Genomic DNA, 26892 nt, shown 5'->3' with positions numbered 1-26892 from the left:
ATTCAATGAATTTTCATGTATCTACAGTTATTTGTTTTTGAATTACTGCATTCAAAATAAGAAAATTGCTACAAGAGAAATCGATTGAATATCCAATGTTGCAAAATTTGAATTTCAAACACTCATAAAAATTTAATTTCACTTTCTTATAGAAATTTTTTTTTTTGACAAAGGTAGTTAATCTTATAAAAAATCTTGTATTACATTTTAAAATTTTAGATTTAAAAAGAACATTTTTTGCGAATTGTTAACTCAAAATAATTAGCTAATTTTCGTGATTTTTCCATATTTTGTCAAATTTTAAACTTTAAATGCTAATAAAAAAAAATTGTGACTTAGGATTTTTAATATTTTTCAAATGTCATTGTAATAATATAGTAGGAGCCTTGTATTACATTTTCAAGTATTTTTACTCAACTAATAAAGTTTAATTGACATTCATAGAAAAAAAAGCTAATAAAATTAGAAACTGAAAATGTACCTAAACAGTTCAAAACAAATCAAAATATTTTAAAAATTTTATCATGAATAGAAAATAGAAATATAAACAACCAGTGAAAATTGCATGTATCTACGGTTATTTTTTTTAAAGTTACATCAAAAACCAAAGTCGATATTGCATAAAAATACCCGTTTTTCCTTAATTTTTCTTTTGTTTTTCACGGCACTTTTAAAACAAATTACACAAATTACTGCAGTAGTATTTTCCATGGAAAATTGTGTACCTACGGTCATTTTTTTTAGAGTAATACCAAAAACCAAAATCGATTTTCTCAAAAACAGATTTTGCGTTAAAATTCTCGTTTTTCCTTAATTTTTCTTTTGTTTTTCACCTCCTTTTGACCCCCCAAAGTACCAACTAGATTCACTTTCCTATCAGAAAAGATACTGTTGACGAAAATCCAATCACTTTTACTGTCCTAAAAGGTGATGACAGACACAAAAAAAAAATAAAAAAAAAACACACATCATTGTAAAATCAATACATTCATCGTTCCACTCAGAATCTAAAATCACAATCATACAAAATAATTAATGTACACACTTTTATTTTAATTAATATTTACAAAATTAAATAAATTCTTCTTTGAGTTTTTGTAAAATCATTTAAGACTGATTCCATATCAATATTTATGTTTTTTTCTATACTAAGTAAGCCCAAACTACTAAAACGAAATTTATATCTATTTTCTACATTATATCGTGCTAAACACAAACATAAAACTGAAACTATTAATATTATTTCCCATAATAGTAATAGGTTTATTGTTTATATGTAATTATGTATACACTCTGAAAAACACCTTAAGCACCTACTACGATGTAGGTCATATTTTAATTTTTATCTTAAAAATTACATTAATATGATAATAAATCCGGGGGGCTGAATTCACATTAGGGGGCCTTACCTTAGTTGTTTTTAGTGAATATATTATGTATAGGTAGGTTACATAATATCTTTCAATAAATTAAATTTTATTACTCAATTATTGTTGATAACAATATTAACACATCGAATTGTTTGAGGTACAGTATACTTAATTTACAACCTACCTACATAGTTATACATTTATCTATAAGTAGCTTGTTGAAAAAATTATACATTTTATTAAATATTTAAGTAACATTTAGTAAAAACCTTTTAATCCGTTAGGTAATTTTGTTGAATTGTTTTAAACTACATAACAAAATGTTAACTCAAAACTAAAAACAATTATGGGATTTTTCCTGGATATTTTTCCTGTGTTTTTTTTTGTGATTCATAGAGTTTATTATTGTGATAATTTTTCGCTACCTAGTAAATACAATTTATCTCAGTGAATTTGTCCACAACATCAGGCGATGATTATCTCAAACAATAAATTAAATTTTTATATTATTTTATGTATTATTTAGTATCGCTTACCTATATTATATAAGTATTAGTACCTACCTATAATAGTACCCAGTATTCTTATCTTGAGAAATAAATTAATAATAATAATAATAATAATATTATATTAGATTCTGATCAGAGCCAGGAAGCTAGTGGTTTTACATTTTTTTTTTTTTTTTTATTTAAAATAAACAAATATACAGTTTTACATTAATTGTAAATTTGAATTATCTATCTATCTTCTGTAAGCTAAGCTTGTGGCGAAGATAGAGAGTTATAAATTGATGCATATGCTTAAAAAACTAAAATTTAAAACACTATTATTGCGTAATTATACAATACAAAATATATAAATAAAAATAGAATATAATAAGGTTAAACAATGGTGTTTATTATTATTTTTTTTTAATCTGTATACAAAATTTCTTCTAGAAGGCGTGCTTTGATTTCAACATATAGTATCTTTTAGCAAATTAGATTAAGACGGTACTTTAGAGAGGTAATTTTTAATTTTTCTCAATAGTTATTAAATGCCACAGGAAAAACTACCGACAAATTACGAAAAACCGCAAAAAATGGGATTTTAATTTCTAACGATTTGTTTATCACCATAGAAACGAATAAAAAAAAATATGTATTTCAATATTAATTAAACTTAGAGTCTATAACAGTGATGCCCAACCTTTTTTCCTCGGCGGGCCACTTTGGTAAACATTTGTAATCGAGCGGGCCACCAAATATAAAAGTACTCATAATCTCAATCTTAATATAATTTAGTTACACATCATAGGTTGCAATATAATATGGAGGTACATGTTGGACTGGTTTTCTTATCTTTTTTATTGACTATAGCACAGATTACAAATTGAGGTACACGTTGTAGGTACGCATTAACTTGATCAGTACGCTCTTTATGGTGCACGGGTGAAACAATGAAAAAAAATAATATTTTAAAATTTTATTCAACGCTTTCACACGAAGATTTCCCTGCTTTGAAAGACATTATGATGAAAATGACAACTGTATTTGGCTCGACGTATATATGTGAACAAATATTTTCACGGATGAAACAAACAAAATCAGTTCATAGATCGCGACTTACGGATGAACACCTTCATTTAATTTTGAGGATTGGAACAACTAAATTCCAACCAGATTTTGCATTATTAGTCAAAGAAACACAAGTTCAAATTTCACATTAAAAACATTTTTATATACTTTTTATTTTTATTTTTATTATTGTATTTTTTATTTATAAATTAATTAAAATCGTATTTTGTAATAATTTTACTTTTTTTGGAATATTTTGTTTTATTTTAATAATTTGTAACGGGCCACATGGAATACCTTGGCGGGCCACATGTGGCCCGCGGGCCGCGGGTTGGGCATGACTGGTCTATAATAAATAATAACAATATAAAAAATCCAGACTGACAAACCATCTCTGCTCTGCAGCATCGTTTTTCTTATACAACGATATCATATCATTGAATTCAAGTTTAATACAAACCATTATACATTAACCCACTTGTTATCTTCTGTACAGCAGAGCGACATCCACTTACCCCCTTTTTTTCTTGGAGCTATTTATCGGAATTCTGTTATAGGTATATATACTATGCACATTTTAGACAAAATTGCGTATATGAAAAAAAGTATCGTCGTAATTAGAAATCTTAAATGGTACACTTTTAGTCTACTTATAAATTATTATGTCATTAATAAATGCTAAATAATGGTATATAATAGGAAGATAATTTTTCGTTAAATTAATGGGGGTTACCATTAAAACAATTACGGCGGGAATTCATTAATTCGGGAATATCCTTTTTTGTTTCAGATACTATTATTTCTTTAAGAATAAAATAAAAACGCTTCACTTAGGTAATACATTTTCACATGTTTCCTAATGTATAATTCTCGTATTAATATCGTTCACCATTTGTTTATTGTATTGTATTATTTTTAATTTTTAAAATATATTTAGGTGTCTACCTAAGTGTAGGTGTCTACTATTATATTACACGCGTGAAGGTATTTCACTATTATGTATTTATGTTTTATTATGATATTATATTGTCTTATATTTTATATAGGTGGGTACTATATCATAATATATAGGTATAGTTATATATTATGTTTCATATCAAATGTTGTCATTCTAACTTCTAAGACCTATCTGTTAAAGTATTAACATTTAACGTATTTTGTTATTTTTTAACACTTTATGAATATAAATAAACCGTTTACAAGTTTTGACCTTTGTCCTTGTTCTATTCTATGTATTTTTTCGAATTGTTTTATTGTGCGTATACACTATACAAGTGGGAGGGATTAGTATGCTCAACTTGTATTTGTCGGTCGCGGTATGACACTTTCTCTTCGGCAGTCGTATAGCAATCTTCTGTCGCGTACTTACATCTCAGATATCCTCATCGGAAGCTGTTCTCAGTTTTGTCGTCTTCACATACTCATGAAAATTTGACTTTCACATCACTTGGCTTTTATAAATATACCTATGCCTTGTGATCAACGCATGATCTCGATTCTTTGATTTATTTAATGATGGCTTTCTTAATTTTAACGTCCGATCTTATTTTGTTCATATATATTATGTATATTATATATGATTATACTTATAGAATGGTAATAAATATAGGTACATATTGTATCGTATGCTGTATATTGTACTTAAATGTCTAGTTTTGATTTTCTTTAACAATAATGCATCAGTAATGAATACCTAGGTATGCATTATTTATCTTGCGTTTGTATTGTTATAATATTCGATGGATTAACATATAAGACATTTGAGTAGATTTAATTATAAACAATTAGATACAGTGATAACTATAATACGCCTATACCTAATATAAAAAGTATGTTCAACCTACAATCCAACCTACATAATTCATTTTATTCACTGTTTTGGAACTTTTCTTCATCGTAATTCGCCGCTTATAGGCATACGATTTCTCTTCTATTCTTTATAAGTAAATCATATATTCATCATATACCTAACCTAACCTATGTTATATATAGTTATTTAGTATACGGTATTTATTTCCGTTCTTTAAAAACGTCTTCAATAGGTAGCGTTTTTTATTCGGTACTTTCAATGAAGTTATTATTTGTGTATAAGACCATTAAAACGAAAAAAACTATTCAATTTTTATATTAACCAAGATCCGTTTGTATATTATGTGGGTACCTATTTAATTGCACATACTGCATTATTTATACTTTATTTGATATTATAGTTAGTCAGTGCCGGGTGCTTACTATATACTGATATAATATGATATTAAATGGATGACAAATGATAATTGCAATATAGCTTAACATTCAAATAAAATTACGATGAATCATTTTTTTTTTAGAAATACGCAATTCTTTATATGTATTTTAGTTGGCATAACTCGATATAATTTGCATATAGGTATATTAATTTTAAACAAGTAATAAAAATACACATTTTATTTGCAAGATCATTAAAATATTGGTATACATTGGATTGATACTGTTTAATGATACCAGCTGAGGAACAAAATAATGTTAAACTATTAAACTTATCAATTATCATTTCTTTAGTACAATTATTATAGTAAATTCAAATACAAATATACTTTAATAGTTTGATTACTTATTACATTTTGCAATTTTTCCATACCGAGTTTGTGGATTTGAGTATTTATGCATTAAAAATAAAAAAAAACTACTAAGTTAAAAAGTAGTTACATAATTATAATATTGTGGTATAAACATGAAGTTGATGTATCTATATTATGTATAATATGTACCTATACAATTAACGGCAAAAAAAATGTTTCTATTAAAAAAATTATATATTTATTGATTATTCGTACGTATGAAACATATGTGTTGACATACATATAGGTAGTTGAGTAAGATTACAATTTTAACTTCAATCATTAAATATCATTTGATCGACGCCTTGTTTGGATAAATGTTTATTGGGACGTAGCGGGATTGCAGCTGTATAGGTACGTGAAGTATAATATAACTGCATATTATGATATTATTAAATATAATTTATTTTACACTATCAATTCATCATACATTCATACCTATTGACAATTTTGTTCTAAATCGTTTGCGTCTCTTTATTAAAATATAAACTGTATGGAATTATTACATAGACAAACTTTTAACTCATAATTATATTTTTTTATTTAGATTCTGATCGAAACGATGAATGTATTGATTTTACAATCGTGTGTTTTTTTTATTTGTCTCATCACCTTTTTGGAGCAGAAAATTGTTTCAATTTTCTTCAACATCATCTGTTCTGGTAGGAAAGTGAATATGGTTGGTACTTTCAGGAGTCAAAAGTAAAAAATTCCCAATAGTTTTCAAAAACATCAGGATAAACAAACAAAAAATTAACGTTTTTACGCAAAACCAAATTTTGAAAAAAATCTATTTTGTTTTTAGTGTAACTCTAAAAAAATAACAGAATATACATGAAATTTTCACTTGATGTTTAAATTAGCATTTTTATTTTTCCATTAAATTTTTGAAATATTGCAACTTTTTTTGAGCTATTTATAGGCATAAAAAAATTCTGAGTTTTATTAGTTTTTTTTTGTAACAATTATCGATATTAATAATTTTTCTGTTTTTCTAAAAACTTGAAAATGTAATATAACGGCCCTCGTAAGTTAATGCAAGTGAAAATTAAAAAAAAAAAAAGTTGAGCATAAATCCACAGTAATTTTGTATGACCATTTGAAGTTAAATTTTTGAAAAAATCCATCAAAATCACGAAAATTTGCAAATTATTTTGAGTTAGAAATTCATAAAAAATGTTTTTATTTCAATCTAAGCTTTGAAAATTTAGTATAACATTCCCTTTAAGTTGTCTTCGTTGACTGCCTGAAAGTCAAATGAATTTTTACGAGCTATTGAAGTTAGACATTGGATATTTATACGTAAATAAACAAATTCTCATACAACGATTTTCTCACTATATCGTTATTCAAAAACTAATAACCGTAAGTATTTGAAATTTTCATCAAATGTTCATTGTATTATTTTCTATACACGATAAAATGTTCAAAATATTTGAACTGGTTTTGAGTTAATTATAGAAATATTTAAAACGTCTCTATAAATGTCAATAATCTAATTTAACACCATCCATTACAGTGATCCAATTGTAACCTACTGTACAGCAGAGTGACTTCCAATTACCGGCTTCTTTTTATTGTAGGTACTGTGAATTATAGTTTTTGAACTCCTCGATTTATAGAAAGTAATTTATATTTATGACGTTTACACATTTTAATAGTACCTATCTATACACTATGTACACTCATCGAATGTTGAGAATCTATGTATGACTGTTGGACATACCTTGCGTTCCGTAACCCCACCACAAACTATTCGATTTTCATGTTCACAATAATATGATTCTAGGTCAAAAATGTATCAATACCCTTGACACTCCCTAGTCCCGATTTTCAAGTCTTTTATTGTATACAACCTTACGACTTTTGTCTTTTAATATAGGTAGATGTAATGTACATTTTAGCAAATAATTAAATATTTTTATCGAGCGTTATCGCTAAGTTGTGGTAATTATTGATATTTGATACTATTTATTTTATATATTGATATACACAAACAACATTCAAAATTTATTGATAAATTGATTATAATAAAATGCATAAGTTATCACAACAAAGTTTTTATTCTTACAGAAAATATCTTTGATTTGATAATACTTATAATCATCGGTTTATAGTGCTTGGATTATACCTACATATACATAATATAATTTATACTCTATATGTACTTACTTATAGCTAGAATATTTAAGTTTTCTACACAATTATACAGTGTAAACCTATAATATTTGCCGAGTTTTTATAAACGTCAGGTGTGGCATCCTTACGTGACGTAGGCGGAAAGTACACACACAAACGACCAACGTATTTATTTTATCAGTTTGTCTTAACGAATATAATATAAATAATATGCAAATTCTGTGTTATACCATGTACATGAATGCATGACTATATTATTACTGCAGTGTGAAAATAAATTGTTCTTTGAATATTAACTCGTGGATTTTAATTTGTGTATGAAATATTGTAGGACATATAATGCATAATACATAGTATATATTGGTATTCATTTTATAAAATCAATGATATATAGATAAAAAAAAAACAATTAAACTATACACCCCAAGAACCATAGCCTAGGGGTCAGCTTTGTAGTTGTTATGCCTATACCTACAAACAACAGCGCATAGCTAATATTTACGATATTATTTTGGCTTCAGTATGTTTAGTTCCTACACCCCGCCAAACAGTCTCCGCCGTCATTACTTAGTAATTTCATAAAGCCATAACGACGGTGGCCATTAAACTTTTTATTTATATTATTTTAGTTCGACAGTATGTTGTGTAAGTATATTCGTATTCACTTCAAATAAGACGGGTATTGCTTTATAAAGGCTTGACTTTCGATCGCTCATCACTGGCTCGCAATCTTATTGCATTAAAACATTTTTTTCTATTACATAATATTGGCCATTATTTAGGCTAACACAATATATAATACAAATACGAATAATTCAGCTAAAAAGTACATTTTTCTGATTTTATGATACGATGCAGCCATAATATTATATAGGTATGTACCGTAATAGATAATAATATTACCTACCTACTACCTATCTATTGAATATTATAATATTGATTAGCTTTACTTATAATTATTGTCTATTGATTATAGGAACTTTAAAAAAGTTTATGTCACTTATTATATGGGGAAATATTCAGGGTTTCAGGGTCCTTATAATTAATTATTATGCACAATGGATTTACATTTTTTTTCATATATTTTATATTGTTTCCTACCTATAACATATATGTTTATACTTTTATAGTATAACATTTTGTATCTGTTAAAAATTAAAGTAGGTATAACACTTTAACCTATAGTTGTATATATTACAATGTTTATTAATATTAAGCATATTCCGTGAAACATTTTTTATTAGACATTAGGTAGGTACTGTAGATTTTTATTTTTAACATTATGTAGCTTTATATAGCTAGGGATGTAGCATACGTAGTATGCACTTGAGTCCTGAGTATTTAAACATATTTTCATCGGGTAAAGTTAATATGTTATGCTCTGCGTATTAAAAATGCACTCACAGACAAATGTTAAGTCGTATTTGGCAACATGCCTAAATAGTAAATTATATCGAAAAAGATATTTTTGTTTTATTTTCATTGGACTAATGTTCGTTTATATATTTTTTTTTTTATAAGATTTTTAATGTACTTTTACAATTATTATTATAGTTATACACATTAGCGTAAGACTATGTATCGTCCTACGTATATAATAGTGATAGTCGATAGAATACATGTGGGGGGGGGGGGTTGATAAAAGTATGTTATTATATGGAGCCACTTTATAAAGGAGAACAATTATAATGTGGTAATTAGCCTCTAGTTTTATACATTATAGATAGGTTACATGAATTGTTTCTTCAGTGGTTTTAACTATAGAGAGCATTTATATATTATCTAGGCTCTCTAGTTTTAACTTATAAGTATTAGGTAGATCATATATTTGTATCATGGGTGGTATACACAAATTATGAACTGTTACAGATACAGAATATTATAGAGTCATAGAACTTAAATGGTTACTTACCAGTCAACCACGAGTCAAAACCATAATTTATTGGACCATGTATCTAGTTATTTATTATACATATTATAGCATTGATTATGAATACTACTATACTAGTATTTATAATTAATGATATTAGATGTATTGATTTCATTGACACATCAGAGGGTTCGAGATGTGACAGATTACTCCTTCGCCTCCCAGACTGGTCCATCACTGCCGGAGGTACCTACATTTTATGATATGAATATATATGCACATATGAATAATATTTATATTTTTGTCATCAAGATAAGTAGGAACCTCCTAAACTAAATATTTACTATAGTAAATACCATTCAGGAAAATATTTATGTGGTGTCATAAAAATGATTTTGACCATTTGATAGGCCCTATAAAAAAATCGTAATTATTCGAACGATCAACGATGTATCATAATTTAGCTGGCATGTAGGCATGTGCGACTTGTCACTTGTATAAGTGGATTGTGATATGTGGATTTGAAGATGAATTTCTACGAGTATAATATTATATTAGGTATAATTGTATAACTGCAATGAACTATCATCGTGACCACGGTTAATATTATTATGGGACTTCACCGACATTCAGCAATGGCCAATGGCCAATATTGTAATATTTTAATGAATAATTATTTCCGATCGCCATCGTATAATAATGCTTTACGGTTTATAATATATTATAATTACATATTATTTCATAATAGGTATAATCGTTTTAATATATACGAACGAGTGACGTCGATGGACGATGACGAGCGGATGAGGTATCTACCTATTTATACGTATATTATTCTAAATTCGTACACACGACGACGACGCTGCTACAATGAATCACTATAAATTATAAAATCATCATTCGTCAATAACGATAATAATAATGCTAGTAAATAGTAGGTAATAATAATAATAATAATAATAATAGTAATAATAATAATAGTAATAATAGTAATAATAATAATAATAATAATAATAATAATAACAACAACAATAATAATAATAATAATAATAATAATAATAATAATAATAATAATAATAACATCAACAACATAACAACCGGGCTAAATATTATCGTATCGGCCGCGGCTGCCCGGTATTATTGTGCTGGTCGCACGGTATTTATTGGTATTCTTTTAGAGATTATTGGCCGGGGGGAGGACTCAACTGTGGATCCGTCGCGAAAGGACGTGATAAACCATGATTATGTTATCATATTTATTGTTGATCTCGAGTAGACTCAAGTCGTGTCGTTACGTTACCATTGGCAAACCGCGGCAGTGAGTTTTCTAATTTGTGGCGTTTGCGATGTGCTTTCGTCGGCACCGTTAACCGACGAAATCTTCCCGCTGGACGCATCCGATAGCCGTACCTTACCTTGGAGGTCGCCGGACGGATTTTCGTAATGTGTCGCGTGCCTTGTCCCGAATCGTCTGACGGCGAAAAGACAGGTCGAGCGTATATCAACAACAACCGTCGCCCGGGAACATTCTAGGGCACTCAGCGGCAAAGGAACGGTGACCGCCATCACTATCGCCACTGGTGAGTGCAATTACATTGTCCGTGTTTTTTAACGAAATGGTTTACACCACAGACACCGTGACCTGTCAGACGGGTAGCTGTTTAGGGGGATTTCTGTGCCGTGCCATGACTAAATAAATAGTTATTTGGCCATGTGCCTTACCACTCGGCTGTCTGTGGAGGACGCGTTCTTTGCTGACAAATCTGCGGAAAAGTGATACAACTCGATATCATTTTTACTCGTTAGACTTCTGCTTGCAATCGACAAACACTCAACAAATTGACCGTTATCATGTTTGTTTTTAGAAACTCTACTACTATGCCTTTAAAACTATTGCGTCTAAAAAAGAGTCGACAGTACAATGTCGTCTCCAAATCTCTGTATGTGATTTGTGTTGAACTCCTGGACAGCACATCCATAGAATGTACCTTATCGGCAGAGAGCGTAGGTCAAGAATGCCTAGACAGTGTATGCCAAAGACTCGGATTACATCAGGTTATTGTTTACACTTAACTTAATATTATTCAATTTTGTGATTTTAATGTGTTTTAATTTATTTGTTTACAGCCGGAGATCCTCGGGTTGCGTTACATAAATCGGGCTAGAAATCCACGATGGGTTGATTTAAGTCGACCATTGAAAAGGCAATTGGACAAATACGCAAGTCATTTTAGCCTGTATTTGAGAGTCATGTACTTTATTACTAATGTATCTTTTATAAAGGACGAAATGACTAGGTTAGTATTTAATTTCCATATTTTTAATACAATATTGCAAATTGTATGAAATTAATAGTACCTATAATAGAATAGTATGAAAATCCTTTTGTATGACTATTGTTACCTAATTGAAAAGGATTTTTATACTCTATCTAGAAATTCGCTAGACTAAACCGGTGTGAAAAATAATGCACCGGGGTGTTTGCACCATATAATTTACATGGTTCATTATCCCGGTGCGGGATAATGTGGGATAATTTTAAACCGGTTTAGTCTAGTGAATTTCTAGTATAACTGGATAACTTTCAATTATCAATACACAGCATACAATTTTTTTTCATTTCTATTGTGTATGACATCCTCAGTCTATATTTTAAAATATAAAAAATTGCTTAGGTACTGTGTTAACCCTTTGGTGAGCATTACATATATATATATATTTATGTTTTAATTTCCATGTTCTATTTTTATTTTATAGGGTTTTACCTTGTAAATAATATAAACGATTTAGGATGTATTTATACATTATCGCTAAAAATATGGTGATAAAAGTAAAATGTAAATATACGGCAATGCTCCAAAATTAATAATTTTTTTTTTAATTTTCCATTCCAAATCAGTTCTGAGTAACGCTGTGTATTCTTCATTCTCTCAATAAAGGGTTAATGGTTTATGGTCATAAATCATAATAATACTTGTTTGTTATTTTTATTATTATTGTTAAGGATAAATTACATATTTTATTGGTTAGTAATAAGCATTCCAAATGGAAATTATAAAATAATTATAAAGTAAAACAAAAAATAACATTCACTCAAAGAGAGTATACATAGGTATAGTTTAACATTAAAAGTATCCAAGCAAAGCAGATCCAACAATATTATCATAAATATAGATTTGTCGTTTGTATTTTATTTGTTACTAGTTGAAGTACTAGTACAATTACAAAGATGTAAATTTGTGTTAAAACCGCATTAAACATAATATTAACTATTTACATTATCCATTTAGACTTTATTTTTATTTATATTTTTAGGTAGAGATAAAATTTTGAATTTTAATATTGTTATATATCAGCTGGGCCGAATTGGTTTGGCGAGCAATAGAAAAAATCTTGGTAGGCCAGTCGTGTGAGTGTGAGTAAAAAAAAATTCATTTTTAAAATATGATTGGTTTCCTATCAGCTCGTAATAATTTTTGACGTAATTTTGGGACAATCAATATTTAAATGGGCAGTGTAGAAGTAAAAATCTCGATGGCCCGATACATACCAATCCGACCCTGTATATCAGTATCAGTGAATTCTCAGGATTTTTAATGTAGTGGGTTAGAAAAAAAATCTGTGCTCATTTAACATATATGATTAACCAGAATAAATATGCAATAGCATACAAATCCGCAATCTACTACTAATATTTAATTATATTTTAGGACCTGTAGAAAAGTTGAAAATTGTTATTTTAAGTCTACCACGAGATTAAATTAAATCAATAGAAACTAAGTAGTTTAAACTAAAATTAATATATGTTTAATAACTAATGAGTATGAATAACTATTGATATCTTGTGAAAGACAAACAGGAAAATTATTAAATAGAGGAAAATGGTCTGAAATATAAATTTAAATAAAACATTTTACATATCAAAAAAAATCTTGGTCTTAGTTTAATTGATTGGTTTTAATTTTAATGATTATTTAGTTACACTTTGCCTATTATTAACTCTAATTTCATCAAATATATTTTGATTCTAAGAATTATTTATCTGTGTTCGATAAATAAAATTTATATTTTTATAATTGTTTATTATAATTCAATATTATAGGTTATGTGTAATAATATAAGCTCTTTAATAGTTATTCTTTTATGGTAGTAACTAGTAGAAAAAAACAACCATGTACAACAAATATTGTAATATTCAGATAAAATTGTTTGTATTTATATACAGCTATTTCAAATTTAGGTACTTGTAAGCTGTAGTTCAATACACTTGAAATAATAAGATTATCTATAATGTTATTTATTAAGCATGTAATTTGAAAGTATTAAATGTTTCCGACTGTTAAGATAATTAATACAATTAGCTCCAATTAATTTATAAGTTAAGACTCAAATCCAAATTAATAATCAAATATGCATTAATAGTTTTGAAATTTGATCTTATCATTCCATCTGAACATAAAGAATTCACATATATATCAGATAGAGTTATAATTTTTATTTCATTGGTACCTTTTTTTTTTCTGGTTTTAACCGACGACGCCGCTGGAATTGCTTTCGCATTACTGCCGCGGCGCCGCCATCATTAATAGACTTTCAAGTTTAATATTATACATTTCATTGGTACCTATAGGATAAATAGTTGACAAATAATTTTTTAAATATATTTTCTTTATAATTTAATGCTTGAATGGAAATTGGAAAGTAAATAATTAATATTTACTATTTAGTATGGATATAAATGTTACAGGCAATGTACACACTACCTTTTCAATATGGTCCTGCCTAGGCAGTTTTAATAGTAAATAAAAACAAATTATTTTTTGTGCAATATTTTCTATTAAATCTATTGTTTCTAATAAAGAATAACTATATAATATTGATGGACAAACCAAAATAAAATTATTAACTTATTATTGGTTATAATTTTATTATTACCCCTTTATTATTCTGAATATTTTAAAACAATTATTATAATAATGATAATAATTATATACCTAATATTGATGGCTAGTAACATCATTAAAAATAAATACATTTTTAGTTTATTATATTGAGATTATTTAGAATTTTTATTGTTACTTATTTATTTGTACATAATTTATTATAGTGGCACTTAGAATTGTAAAGTCTGTCTGCTTTCCTACACTTGCATTTACTTATTTTGCAAAGCTGCTTGCAAGTGTATTTGTTTTAAAATATTCAGAATATAATAATTAGGTATTAAAATGTAATTATAATTAGGGATGGGCCAATACTAGAACCAATACTTGGTATTGGATTTATTGGTATCGGTTTTTTTTACACCAATATTTAAACCAATACAAAAAAAAAACAACAACCAAATCAATCAGCAAAATAGCATTGATTATAAATGTATAAATGTAAAATCAATGAAGAATTACAAAAAATTTGTATCATCGGGTATCGGCTTTAGCTGATATCGGTTGGTAGTATCAGTTATCTGTATTGGTTCATGGCTTATACCAAAAATGTTAGTTTTCAAATATATCGGAATATCAGATATCGGTAAAAAGTAGTATTGGCCCATCCCTTAATTTATAATTAATATTAAAACTATTATTTTTTGTTTTTTTCATCCAAATTATGTAATTATTAATAATTATAGATAGAAAAAAATACTGCACCAAAAATAATTTATTTATATTCGTGGTTAAATGCTCGGACAGGAAGAAATTTACCGGACATGTGTACATTGCCCATAATATATACATTAGGTACCTATATAATATATTAAGTATAAAGAGTAAAAATATGTTATAAATTAATAATTAAATAATAATAATAAATAGGTTGATTATGTTAGATATTTAGAAATTGTAAATTTTCACTTTAAATTATATTTATAAAACTATGATATATCTATTATATTACAAATTTAATCAAATTTGTAAAATTAATACGCTCTTAGAAATTCTTGTGGAAAGCGTAAATTAGTTTTTCTCTTTTCATAACGTGGAACACTCATATATTAGTCTCGGTCTTTAGCATGACTGTTAATAATTCATGGTGTCATTTAAAAGTGTTAATGAACTAATGTTGTACTGAATAGTTTCAAGATTTTAAAATTGTTTAATTATTATGCTTTATAGTTTTTATCATTATTAACATACTGGTACCTAATACCTATATATATTTTATAAGTTGCATTGATAGTAATAATTTTTCTTAATAATTAACTCAGCACTTGATCTTTTTTTTCTTTAAATATAATTATTACAATCTATACACAAATTAAGTACAATAAGTAATTTTGATTTAGATTATAATACATACAAAACGAAACCGACAGATTGGGAGAGCACTCAGTGGTGCTACCTGTCAGATTTAGTACTTGATCTATAAATCAAATTAGTTTATAAAAATTTATTGTAATTTTATATCAGTTATATTACCTATGTTAATTTTGTAATTTTGTGGATACTAAATAAAAACAAAACAATAATCTAAAACGGATGTAGGCATACAAAATACATAGGTAGGCGAACATATTCCACTCTCCCTATTCAATAATTTGTACGAAATATGAATGTTTATTTCAATAGATGCATATGTCATTTAATTAGTTTATAGTTTTGTACTCATCTAGTTGCAATAGTCTAATTATTATTGTTTTGATTATATTTTACTTGAGGAGTATGAATAAGTGGAATAAAAATTTGCTCTGTTAGTAATTATTAGGGCTCTAATTTAAATGCTCTAAAAATATGAAAAAATGCCCTTTCAAAAAATGCATTTAACATATAAAATTGTGTAGAAACGTTTATAAATATAAAAAGATTAGTAAAAATTGAATTTGATAAATTATATATGTATTGCACTGTAGTACTATACTACACTTTAATACTCCAATAAAAGTTGTATATAATGAAATTGGCTAATTGGTTGGCATGACATTAAGATAAATTTCAGCCTTGTCTTATTTAAAATCAGATTACCTGATGTTATATGGTTCAAATGAAAATTTTTTATACTATGTATCTATTTATTGTGTATGTTTCAATGAAGTCAATTTTTTTATTCATAATACGAGAAATAGTCCAATAATTAATAAACGTCAAAAATGCCCCCAAAAGTATAAAATCTGCTAAAAATTCAAAAAATATTGTAGTTACAAGTAAAGCTACCTAAGACATTAAAAAAAAAAAAAAATGTAAATGCATCGAAATTTTGAGCCTTGGTAATTAGCATATGTATTTACTTATTTTATATTTTATATGCATATTATGTTTGAAATGAAGAAATGTATCTTTATAAATGCAGTATGTCTACTGTTGTTAACTTATAGTAAATCATTTTACTGATAAGTATTTATTATATTAAGTATAATATATATGCTTACATGTTTAATTATTTCATGGCTATAATGTTTAGGTATCATTTTTTTCTTCAATTGAAAATGGATGTTATTGAAGGTCGTATTCTGTGTGATGCTGATCAAGCAGTATTACTTGCTAGTTATAGCATGCAAGGTAGTAAAAACATACAAGACAAACATTTATCACATACAATTAAAAATGTAATATACACAATTGAATTTATACATTTTTTTTTTAAATATACTTAGCCGAGTTTGGGGATCATGATTTAGAAAAACATACATCTGAATATCTCAAGGATTTTCAACTTTTTCCAAAGGTACGAGTTTAGTTGAGAACTTTATATTTTTTATTTGCTTAGTAAATTAATTTTACTAGAAAACAAGTTAAAATTAAAAATGTTAAAAGTGTTCTGGAATTTATTACTTAGGTTAAACTAATTAAATTTTGTTTTGTTAATATATAGCAACTAATAGCAATACAAGGGCGTCTGGAAAGTCTCACAGAAGCTGTTATCTGCCAACATTTGGCTTTAGCAGGCTTACCTCAAGGGACTGCCGAAGAGTATTATATTATTGCAGCTCAACAACTAGAAGGATATGGACAGGAAAAATTTCTAGCTAAAGTATATTACAAAATATTATTTGAATTCAGTAATGGCTTATTTATGATTAATGTTTTGATATAAATTGTTTTATGGTAATTTAGGATGATAATTCTACTGAAGTGACTCTTGCAGTTAGTCTCAAAGGTGTAACAATTCAAAACCAAAATAGAAATACAACATTTCACCAGTGAGCATTCAACATTTTTTTTTATATATATTCAATATTATAATAAAATGTCATTACTGTTATTTTTATTAGATGGGATGATATAGCAAATGTTATAAATCATAAACGGTATTTTAGCATAGAAGAACAGAGTGAGAATTTTATACAGTTTCAGTTTAATGATGTTGAAACTGCTAAATATGTTTGGAACATGTGTGTTTTGCAGGTAAACTATTATTTTTAAGTAAAACTATCATTGTTCATTCATTTGTATGAAGTTTTTTTTTTACTAATTATTGTTATTATATGTTTATAATTTAGCACATGTTTTATGGGCTACATGAAAAAATTGATCAAACCGGTGACAACAAGGCTGACATAATGAGAAAAAATTTAAAATCCCATTTTGACGTAAGCAGTCAGAAATATTATACATATACGAGAAATTGATGTATTAATAATCATATAAATATTTGTACTCTAGAATAATATAGAGAGCAGTAGAGAAGAATTAGATACCGTTGATGCTAAAGAATCAGGTATGACAAGAGGTTCATTTCCTTTTAATGGAGTTCGTGCTCAATCAACATCTTGTTTAGATTTGTCCTCTTCACAAGCAAATGAAAAAGCACGATTGGAAAAAAATGGACACAAATCTATGTAAGTAAAGAAAAATTATAATGATAATTTTGTTATAGAATTTATAATTCTATCTTCTAACGGATTTAAATTACAGAGTTATAAAGTTTATATTTACATTTTTAACACAGATCTAAATTGCCATCATACAGATTGGCCCCAGATTACGAAACTGCTGTTCAACGTAAATATTCGCAAGGAGACTATTACAATCCGACTCCAAATTTAATTCCTACAACTTCTATAAGTCATCAAAATATAAATCTTCATCAAGTAAGATTGTTTAACAAAATATTTGGGCATATTAAATTAAATTAACAATATTTTTTTGTGTTGGAGATGTCTAAGACTGATTAATATTTGTGAATACAAATTTAAACTTGCATTAAAATGTTGAACTTTTGTTTATTAGGCTTTTAATAATTCAATTTTAAAATATTTTCTATTTCTAATTATGTGATTATCATAATATTACTAAATTTAATATTATTATTGATTATAATTTATAAATATTATTATTATAATCAACATTATTATGAACTTAAATAATTATGTAATTGAAGAAAAACATAACAAGGAATATAAATCGGCATTTGTTCTGCAGAGAATTTTATTACACAATTAAATTTACAAATTATTTAAATTTACTTTAAAATATTTAGAAATTCATAAAAATTGGTCTTTTTATAACTAAGATTTGAAATTGAATACAAGATTTCTCTTAAGTTTGTCTACCTTTATAAAAAAAGTACTGGAAAGTCAAATAAAATTTTTATGAGTGTTTTACATTACATTTTTAATAAAATTGAATATTCACTTCATTTCTCATGGAGTGATTTTCTTATCAAATTAAAAACGAATAACCATAGATACTTGAAATTTACACCATTGTGTTTATTTTATCGTTTTCTATACTTGACATAATGTTCAAAATATTATGATACTCGTTTTGAGCTGTTTACGCGCATTATAAATTAAATTTTTTTTTTCTTTGAACATCAATTCAATTTTATTGTTAGATTGAAAAGCTAGAAAGTTTAATTCAAGGCTCCTCCCCACACATTGTTACAATATCAGTTTAAAAATATTCAAAATAAATACGCAAGACATTATTTTATAACCATTTAAAGTTCAAATTTCCACAAAACGTGTCATATTGAAAATGTACAAATTATTTTGCAGTTAAAAATGAATAAAATGTCCAATTTTTATAGCCAAGGATTGAAAATTGAAAATAAGGTTCCACTTAAGTAGTTCATACTGTATCTACATATCTAAAAACTATATAAAGTTTTTTTTATAGTTATTTAAAGTTCAAGTTTGGATGAAATTAGATATTTAAACAAAGAAAAACAATTTTATTTTTGTGTTGTAATTTAAAAATATTATTCATGGGTACTTGAAACTTCTAAACTAATTATGTACAAGTAATATAATTCAAGTTACCGGTTACTGTATTACAGGGGCACCATTTAAGTTTTAAAATAGGGCTGCCAAATTTTTTTACCTGGCCAAATTTTTCTACCACCAGGCCACAGTTATAACAATGAAAATTGAAATGTAGCTATGTTTGAGTTATTTCTAACCTTACTATTAGGGATGAAAAATAATTAATATTTTAAGTGATAACACTGATAAAAGTATAATATCATTATTAATTAATATACATTTACTTTCTATATCTTTAATATCTAAGTATATTTATGAATATCCCTTTATTTATAAAATATTTTTATCTTATATTAATTATTTCAATTAATTAAATTTAACTGATACATTAGGTTTAGGTGCCAGTATGAAATTAAGGCAGGCCAATATGATACGGTGAAAAATAGGGCCGCCAATGTATACCCTGCAATACCCCAAATGGTGCCCCTGCCGTATTAATAATAATATAAAATATTCTTAGATGACAAACAGTCTCCGCTCAGAATGGTTTTCGTATACAATGATATTATATCATTGAATTCAAGTTTAACACCATCCATTGCAGTGAATCACTGTAACATAGTATGTAGCATACTCTAGGTACAGCAGAGCGACACCCACTTATCCGCATTATTTGCATTTGGAGTCAGAAAATTTTATATTTTAAGTTGACAAATTTTTAATCTCAATATACCCTTCCTCCCTAACTATTTATTTTTGGTAGTGCCGGCCTGTACATATTTATTAATAATTCTACATTTTGTTGTGGTGTTTTATATTGTATATTGGCTGTTTCTAATAATAATAATACATTCTATGTTTCAATTAGTGTGGTCATAAAATGTCAGTTGTTTTTGATATACGAAGAATGGTTAACTTGTAGGTCAAAGGTTTTTTTATTTGCCAAATTGAAATATATTAAGAAATGTTCCAATAATCATAGTTTATACTATCTATCATATTATTTATTAATCAGATCACTAAAGTTACTATACATGATCATAAATAATTAATTATAATACTTATATTTGTTATTATGAGGTAGTATATTTCTATTTTTCATTCTTTTAAGTAATTTAACCATCTAACTATTCTAATCAGACAGGCATTTTTGATTTTAGTTATCATTTTATCATAATGGTTTCAATAGTATAATCATAAATAATAAGTCTATTAGAATCTATAGTATTATAATAATAATATAAAATAAATTTGATTCTATATTTTGCTTACAATAAGCATTCTTAACTTTCTTAATCAAACATAACATACTGATTAATTTCTCGTTCTAAAGTAATAGGTATAATGTTGAGTAGATTTTTCTTATAATAAAACTAACTTCTGGGTTTTCTAAATTGATACAAAATAAATACACCAATCAAGTTTTGAATTATAAATTAAAGTATATTAACAGAAACCTATAAGTATTACTTAAAAAGTATAATCTTTAATTTATAAACTTATTTCATATATTTTTACAAAAATAATATTTAAGTACAAAATTATTTTATTAGAATGTTATTTAAAAAATATTTTAGGACTTTAATTAAAAAATATCCCTAGTTATCATTATTGTAGTTAATTACAACAGTCTTATACTCTTATTTAATTTATATGCTTGCAAAGATACATATTATAATTAGTTCCATATGAAATAAACTAAAATTTTGATTTTCATATGTGTCTATGTGATTAATTATTATTATTTTTTTTATTTTTTTCAGTACAACAATGATTATAAGCAATTTCCTGATGTCACTCAAGTGAACATAGTATCACCTGTTCATCCCATTCATGGGTGTGTACCTATAATTATTATTAGTCGTGTCACACTTCATAAAAGCTTAATAATGGTATTATAATACTGGTATTCATTGAAATATTTTCAGAAGAACATCAGAATTAGATATTCCAGCTCAGGACACTGAATACATACAAATATTCAAACCACCGCCGCCTTATCCAATTAGTTATAGCACACCTGATTTAGCAAGAGCATGTCCATTAGGGTACATTCAAAATCCAGTAAGTTTTAATTTAATTTACTCCTTTAGTTTTTAATGATATATGTTTTATATTATTGAGATTTATATATATTTATTACTTTCTAGGTAAGTGGTTCAAGTCCTGATCTTTTGTCATCTAGAGGTCATAATTGCCAAATTATTCCAAACCGTTACAACGCTTCTCATATGTTGACAAATTCCGATACACACAGGACTTATACAAATTTGAACGCGTTGCTTGAACCAAAAAAGGTTTATTTTTTTCTTAAAACTGCTTTAGTTCAGTAAATAGTTATCACTTATCTATTTTTCTCAAAGAATTTAGATGAATTTCGCACGGGTTTTAATGGAAACAATATGATGTACTATATGGGTCAACATGGTCCTATTTTAAATCAACCAATAACTAGTGTGATTGTAAATGAAAGGCCACATAATTGTAGTGCAGGTAAGTTTTTACTTTATGAAATAACTCTAACCACAACGGAATATCTAGGTATAATTTTTAACAACATAAAATCCAGTAGTAATATACAATAAAATGTTCTCATTTAATAATATACAATTACTACTTCATAATTGTTTTTGAAAAGCTTATTTATTTTCATATAATTGAATGAGATAAAGATAAAAATGACCAAAATGATTTATGTCAACCTTTGTTGGAATTTTTCACTCAGTAAATAATAAATATAATGACAGTTGATCACATAGTATATTATACAATATAATATGGAGTGTCCCAAAAGTCTCTTATTACCCTAATTATCTCCAAAGCAAATCAATATATCTAACTGTGGTTTTTTTCAATAGTTTAATTGGAATTTTCTTATAGATGAAAAACCATATTTAATAAACTGATATTTGTCTTTTCATAGAGATACATGGGGTGATACAGAATATTTGGGACAGACCGCATATTTAACTATTAAAGACTTCTATTACAACATAAACGACAATGATAACATTTTGAATAAAATTTCTATATGATATTTACCAGAAAATTACATTAGTAGACTAGATTTTCAGTTAATAATAAATTTTTCTTACTACAAACTCCAAACTTCATTAGCATGATCAAGAATTTCTAATTCGTCTATAATTTAATAGTTCTAGGTAAATGTACTGAACCTATTTATGAAAACGTACCGTTGCCTTGGAATTCTAAAGATGTTCGAAGCCGTACAGCTGGTGTACAAGTACCTTCTGAGATTAAATCACCTATTAGTAAGGTGCTTCATCAAGTGCAACCAGTAAAGGAAGAAATTATTGTGGAAAAACAAAAACACGAAGTTGTGCCAATAAAAAACAACACTTTGGATATGAGCAGTAGTTCTAATGTATCATCACAAGTAGTTTCAACATCAATTATTCATTCAGCAGAACAGTCCTTTGGTAAATAAATAAGTATCAAATTGTAGATAATAGTATATTTATGTTAATTAAATAGAAATTTACCTTTCTTATTTCCTGTTATAATTTTTAGATTCTTCAAATCAAAGTAGTAGCAGTGGAACATTGAAAAAGGAAGGAAGGAGTAAAAATCGCCGAAAGTGGGCAGGTTTGTTGAGTGGTGCAGTGAAAAGTAAGACTTTGAACAGAAATGGTGATATAAGTGTAGAGGAATTTAACAAACGTCATTCTACTGTTCCACGACTTCCTATACCTTCAACTATTTCTAAAGACACTATGGTATGTACTATGTAGAATGCAGATTATAATTAATTTATATTTTACTACTATAACTAATTCTAATTTTTTTTTTACAATTTTAGTGCCAAATCTTAGAGCATAAATTAGAGGACACACAGTTATTTTATGAATTTGATAAAATTACAAAACTTAAACCAAATGCAGAATTTTCTACAGCTTTTGTATTAGAAAATTATTCAAGGAATAGGTATGTATTCTGCTTATTTTTTTTTTGTTTATTACATATTAATAAACATATTTACATAGACACAAGGATATTCTACCTTATGAAGAAAATCGTGTTCGTCTATCACCGAGTAAAGAAAATCGATTTGGATATATCAATGCATCTCATATTACCGTGAGTTAAATTATTTTGTATTTTCAATAGTTATCAGTTAAATCATTCATTTTAAAATTTTGAATTTTTATGTTATCAGGCATCAGTGGGAAACGAACAAAGATTTTACATAGCTACACAGACACCATTGCCAAATACGGTGAATAATTTTTGGCAAATGGTATGGGAGTCTGGAGTACACCTTGTCCTTGATTTGTCCCTACCAAAAATCAATTCTATAGATGACAATTATGGAAAATACTTTCCAACAGTTGCTGATCATTCTGTACAATTTGGGGAGGTAAGTGTATTATTTTTTTCAACCTTATTAATTATTCGTACTTAATGTTGCAACTGGTTAATTCTATCAATTCTTATTTTAGTATCATGTGTGGCTACAATTTACACAGGAGACTGGTCATTGCGTCACTAGTAAATTAAAACTGCAACACAACTCATCTAGAAGATCAAGAAGTGTTTGGCATTTACGGTATGATCAATGGGTAGAGCAGGATTGTCCGTCAGATGTTTCACATTTTCTTGGTTAGTGATAGTCATTAGTAGAATCAAGAAGACTAGAATAAGGAGACTATTCTCTGTTTAGAAAAAAACATCCCAAAAAGAGTTACACAATTAAACGTCCACGATCTGTGCATGGTCAGATTTGTTGTTACTTTAAACTGCATGGTATAGGAATAATTTGAGCTGTTATTACTTATTTGTGTAAATCATTAAATTTAACAATCCATTGTTAATTGTTATGTCATCTGATGTACTGGATAAATTAGTATGACATAATAATACAATTTTGAATATATAAAATATATTCTGTTCACTGTATTGATGCAGTATTGTTTTTAATTTAATTTTACACAATATGATTAATAAAATGTAGATGAAGACAAGTACATACACGACATACATACTTTGTATGAAAGCATAATTTTACATGTTACATAACTTATAATGTAATGGGGCATGGTTCAAAATATTACCTGTTTTTCAAAAAAAAATTTTAAAAACATAAATAATTCCTATACTACAAGGGTAAAGGAGCAACATATGTGTCCGCAGCTTGTGGCTGTTTAACTGTGCGTCTTATCTCATGGTTTTCAAGTGGGAGGTTTGGTCTCCTAAATTTAGTTTTTTGAGTATTATAGACAGTTCAAATAACTAATTGTATTTGTTGTCACTAGGGTTCTTGGAAGAAATGAGTTCAGTGCGTGAACACACAATCACAGAAATACCAACTGGACAAAATCGTAATCCACCGATTCTTGTCCATTGTAGTACAGGAGTGGGTAGAACAGGCCTTACAGTATTAACTGATCTTCTACTATATACATTAGATCACAATCAGGTATGAGTTAATTTTGAAATTTAAATAATATAATTATTATACCATATATTTTCTTATTTTATTATACAAGTAATAATGAAAATAAAAATTTGTAGATTATTATTTTATTTTAAAAACTTAATTGAAAATGTCAATAACTAATAAAACCAATATATATGTCTTAATTTATTGTACTACTAGCTGCCCGACCTTCCTCCAAAAGAAATTATTTTTTTATCATTTAATTTAAAAACATATGACTATTTTTTAGCTATACAAATAATATAATATAATTACATACTGTTGTTATTGTTATTGCTAATTTCTGAAGATTATATATCTTGCATTTTGAATTCAACCACTGGAGTGGTAAATTTTATTCTCTTTATTATAGAATAGAGATAAGGTAGAAAAAATGTAACAATAAATTATTTGTTCAATGAATAATATATATTTCAAATGGAAAAATGCAAGTGCAAACAAATAAATAAATAATTAATAATAATAATAAATAAACAAACAAACCGGTTGCCTTTGTCTCCGAAATTAAGTTAGATTCTTATATATTATATAGATGATAAAATAATTATTAATTAATGTGTTTTTTTAGGAATTGGACATACCTAAAACCATATTATTGGCTCGACACCAGCGCATGTTGTTTGTGGAAACAGTTGCTCAATACAAATTTATACATTCATTGCTCATTTACTATTTGAAAAATTCACGTCTCATTTAGTCAAAATTGTACAGTATGATTGTTATGCTCAAAATACCAGTAAACAATACAGGGTCAACATGTTAAACATTGATTAAATATATAAGTTTGTGTGTGTGTATGTGTGTGTACCCAAATAGAAATAGAAAATGACATAAATAAAAGAACAAAACATTTTACAGTATTTTATAATAGTGCAAATAATACAATCAATATTAAAAACAAATACAAATATTATGTTTATATTGATTTTATTGATTTCAGTAATTTTTTTTAGAATGAATTTAGTTCATTAACAAATATTTTATTCCTTTAACAGTAGTAATGTACTTGTTTTATTTTACAAAAAATGTTTGTTACATTAACTTAGTATTACATATTATTATTGTTTAATTTCAGTATACTAAGAAATAAGAATATAATTCTTAATTTTATAAGTCAATGTCTTAAGGGCATAAATCAAGTATTAAATCCTTACAAATGTTAAGAAATTAGTTTATTTTAATTATAAATTATTGTTTACAACTTAACATGCACTATGTATTTATAATTATCTTTAAATGAAGTATTATATATTATTTATTATTTATATATGTTATGTAACCGTAACATGCATTTATCATGATGCCGGTCATGATTATGTACGCCCCTAGTGGTCAGTTATATTATTGAAAGAAAATCATTAATTTTATATTTTAAGAACAAATTTTTTATATTTTACTACTATTTCGGTATTAATAATTTAATTATTGTTAAATGTTGATTTGTCGATACTATACATTTGTTATAATTATTTAACTTTGTTAACAGCATAATATTTTATACAAATAAATGATGATTTTTGTAACATTACTCAACAATAACCAAAGTTTTGCATAATTCAAAAAATCTCACAACACTTAAATCTAGTGTAGTTGAGCAGTTCACCACCCAACACGACCATTTGCTTGAAACAAATTAGGGCTGGCTGCTGAGTGTTGTTTCACCATTATATATGCGTTCAACAGTCTTCATACAATCATACAAGACCTAACAAATAAATACTGTAAAAAGTGTGCCGTGGTAAGGCAGTTGCCTTCCCTATG

General features: G+C 26.7%; 1 protein-coding gene across 1 annotated transcript; it reads left to right on the top strand.

Annotated features, from left to right (window-relative positions):
- The first annotated feature begins 10714 nt into the window (after nucleotides 1–10714).
- On the top strand, nucleotides 10715–26667 carry LOC100161359 (tyrosine-protein phosphatase non-receptor type 21). The gene is made up of 23 exons (XM_008182559.3): nucleotides 10715–11115; nucleotides 11401–11590; nucleotides 11663–11832; nucleotides 16928–17025; nucleotides 17121–17191; nucleotides 17339–17497; nucleotides 17581–17666; nucleotides 17739–17871; nucleotides 17967–18056; nucleotides 18130–18305; nucleotides 18416–18557; nucleotides 21437–21510; nucleotides 21602–21737; nucleotides 21824–21970; nucleotides 22037–22166; nucleotides 22829–23113; nucleotides 23205–23410; nucleotides 23494–23618; nucleotides 23678–23771; nucleotides 23851–24051; nucleotides 24134–24293; nucleotides 24947–25110; nucleotides 25700–26667. Exons 2-23 carry the CDS (start codon nucleotides 11414–11416, stop codon nucleotides 25826–25828), a joined length of 3153 nt encoding a protein of 1050 aa, XP_008180781.1. The 5' UTR covers nucleotides 10715–11115; nucleotides 11401–11413; the 3' UTR covers nucleotides 25829–26667.
- Nucleotides 26668–26892: the final 225 nt, after the last annotated feature.

The sequence above is a fragment of the Acyrthosiphon pisum genome, chromosome A3 (genome assembly GCF_005508785.2).
Source record: "Acyrthosiphon pisum isolate AL4f chromosome A3, pea_aphid_22Mar2018_4r6ur, whole genome shotgun sequence".
Classification (NCBI taxonomy): domain Eukaryota; kingdom Metazoa; phylum Arthropoda; class Insecta; order Hemiptera; family Aphididae; genus Acyrthosiphon; species Acyrthosiphon pisum.
This window is presented reverse-complemented; position numbering and strand designations above follow the sequence as displayed.